This window comes from Hoplias malabaricus, chromosome X2 (assembly GCF_029633855.1).
Source record: "Hoplias malabaricus isolate fHopMal1 chromosome X2, fHopMal1.hap1, whole genome shotgun sequence".
Lineage (NCBI taxonomy): Eukaryota > Metazoa > Chordata > Actinopteri > Characiformes > Erythrinidae > Hoplias > Hoplias malabaricus.
In genome coordinates, this window is record NC_089819.1 from 22,645,079 (window position 1) to 22,647,792 (window position 2,714).

General features: G+C 37.6%; 1 protein-coding gene across 2 annotated transcripts; it reads left to right on the top strand.

The window, feature by feature from the left end:
• Positions 1–240: 240 nt before the first annotated feature.
• On the top strand, positions 241–2,108 carry LOC136676189 (interleukin-8-like). 2 transcript variants are annotated; one of them, XM_066653028.1, is made up of 4 exons: positions 241–393; positions 811–946; positions 1,498–1,581; positions 1,912–2,108. In XM_066653028.1, the coding sequence occupies exons 1-4, from the start codon at positions 330–332 to the stop codon at positions 1,943–1,945; spliced, it is 318 nt and encodes a 105-aa protein (XP_066509125.1). In that variant the 5' UTR covers positions 241–329; the 3' UTR covers positions 1,946–2,108. The 2 variants fall into 2 exon arrangements, with proteins under 2 accessions (XP_066509125.1, XP_066509126.1); XM_066653029.1 differs by having other exon boundaries at positions 1,915–2,108.
• The last annotated feature ends 606 nt before the right edge of the window (positions 2,109–2,714 follow it).

Genomic DNA, 2,714 nt, shown 5'->3' on the forward strand with positions numbered 1-2,714 from the left:
TGTGTTTCCAGTCAAATGTCTTCATTAAACCAGAAAAACAAACAAATATACGATAAAACTACGTCAGTAAAGCCGCCCCCACATGGCTTTTTATAAAATACACAGATACAGAGTCAGAAATTGTATATTCTAAGAGCCATAACAAAGCTTTCCAGTTAACACCCTATGTTTGCATCCTCCCACTCTTCCTTTCAAGGCTGGCTATTGGGTCTTTCCTACAACATTAGCATATGTAATATTTCCTCGTCTGAGCATCCTTAAATACCCGTCAAAGCACAGCACTCATCCCAGATCGAGTGCAGCCTCATCGCCAATCCTCCAGCTCCACCATGACTCTCAGTGCCCGTCTGCTGCTGGCAGCCACTGCCCTCTGCTGCCTCTCCACACTGCTTGGTAAGAGAATATTTTACACTGATATATGCCATAGGATGTAATAGAATTTTTTTTGTTTTCATGGTGTCTCCATGGTGGGTTTGTTCATGTGGAATGATCCATATAGGGAACATGCTTTTTATTTATGAACAAGAACAACTACCACCATGAACACCTCTCCATGAAGGCAACCACATCAAAATGCAGAAGATTTGGGGAAAACAAGTAAACGCTGTGCTGTTCATGACAGTCAGGAAGCATCCATGTCACTGCAGCATCTAGATATTTAAAAAAGGGTGAAGGCCATTACTCCTGGCCATTTTTATAGGAACGTAATAACCATGAAGGGTCAGCCTTGCACTGTTGGAGAGCAGAATGGAGCAGAACATTGTGACAGTGGGTGTTTAATGTAATATGTATTTTGTTTTACAACTCTAGCCATGCCCATGGAACTATTTGCCACTAGCCACAGATGCCGCTGCATTGACACCACTGAGCACCCAGTGAACACAAGCCTTTTCAAGAGGATTGAGGTCATACCTCCAGGACCAAACTGTCGCAACACAGAAATCTTGTGAGTCACTATGCGCCTCAGTTTACTTTGAAAATATGGAGGAGGGGGAATAACGTCTGACATGAAAGAAACTCCTTAATTGATTCATTAACCCTTTACACTTCAAGGACCCATTGGAAATTCCATTACCTTAAAACTACAGCACATATGAGCATCACGAATACACTTTCAGTTAACATTCAGATTCAAATATAGTCCATCACTGGGTTTAGTCCTTGCTTAGGAAACTGGTAATAAAAATAACAGGCTCAAAAAAAACTCCTCTAGTCCCCAGTAGCAGTGCAAAGGATCTTTTTAAGCTGTTGATGTCTATCAACAAAGGAATGATCTTTGGATAAAATAAAGGTTAAAAGCTTATAGTGACATCAAGCCTCAGCAAAAATTAACATCAAAACCAGCATAAAATTCAATTAACAAAAATTAAATATGCAGCAAACAAGTGGAATTTAGTAAAAGAAAGTATCACATTTGTTAATTAAGCTTTGCCCATTACCATGTAATCTTTACTTAGAGATTTCAACTGACTTCTGAACTGATTTCTATTTCCTCAGAATCACCTTGAAGGACAGTTCCATTGTGTGTGTGGCACCTGAAGCCAAGTGGATTAACGGCATCCTCATCAGATTGTTAAAGGGGTAAATTTTGACACTTTTTACAAATCATTTTTAAAGTAGCAGTAAGTCACAGTTACAATCGAATACTAGCAAACAACTTTAACAAATATTATTATTCCTTATTTGAAGTATCAAATTGTTATGTAGTGCCCTGTATGAACAGGTCCGTGCTCCATAAAACGAGTCCTCCGTTTTTTAAATGGTTTGGTGTCAGTGTAATGACTGAGTCATAAAATGAAGAGCCATCCATAAAGAAAATGGCAGATTAGTCCTTTAAATTGTCTGTGGTAATATTCTAACTATTTCTCTTGTTAATGCTGCCTCACCTTGTAATTTTCTTTTTAAAAACAGCAGAAAATCAAGATCCACCAGCAGCCAAGCCTGAAAACGATGAACAGAGACGACCACCTTCAGAAAAATCACTGCCCACTCATTTTTTGTTGTTTTTTTTTCTTTTGCCTTTCTGTCAAATCATAAACATAAGCTAATTATGTATCCACTCAATGATTTTTAACTTGTCATAAACAATCAGTGCTTCATGAAATAAATTCTCTTTTTTTTAAAAAAAAACCTAACAACTGAGTTTTTATTTAAAAGAGTGTTTATAAAATGTAACATTGCTAAAATTTTAAAAACTAGTTTTTGTCTGTATTTGAAAACTTTTATTTTGCATCATGGTTGTGACATCACATTTACACTTGACCATATTAAACATGCATTCTGAAATGATGGAGTAAAGGCAAGAATGAAATCAAATACTCAAATATACAAATACAGTAAACAAATACTGCAATTGTGATGAAGGGCACCATGCTGAAAGCCAAGTGTTGGCGACAAGGTCATGAAATTTCTCAGCATTTGCCTGTGGAGAAGTGGAAATGTACCCTAGAGTGGTAGGAGGTTCAGTGGGATGAGAATGTTCTCATACAGCATAGCTGACCTTCTACCGGCTTTTGCGGCTGAATAAATTCATATTTCCAAAGCAATATTCCAAGAGAAGTGCTTATAGAAGTGTTAGCAGGACCTGGTCATTTACAATATGCATGCAGTTAATCAGTGACTCGTTTTCAATCATCCATCTTTTCTGTGCTCTTTTCCTGTTTTTCTGCGGAGGAATTTTGTTCACTAGGACCTCATTATCCGTGTATGGGTGA

Coding starts and splice junctions, on each gene's coding strand:
- LOC136676189 (XM_066653028.1), top strand. CDS start 330: ATGACTCTCAGTGCCCGTCTGCTGCTGGCAGCCACTGCCCTCTGCTGC. Junction 394..810: donor CTGCCTCTCCACACTGCTTG/GTAAGAGAATAT, acceptor TTACAACTCTAG/CCATGCCCATGGAACTATTT. Junction 1,582..1,911: donor CTCATCAGATTGTTAAAGGG/GTAAATTTTGAC, acceptor TTTTAAAAACAG/CAGAAAATCAAGATCCACCA.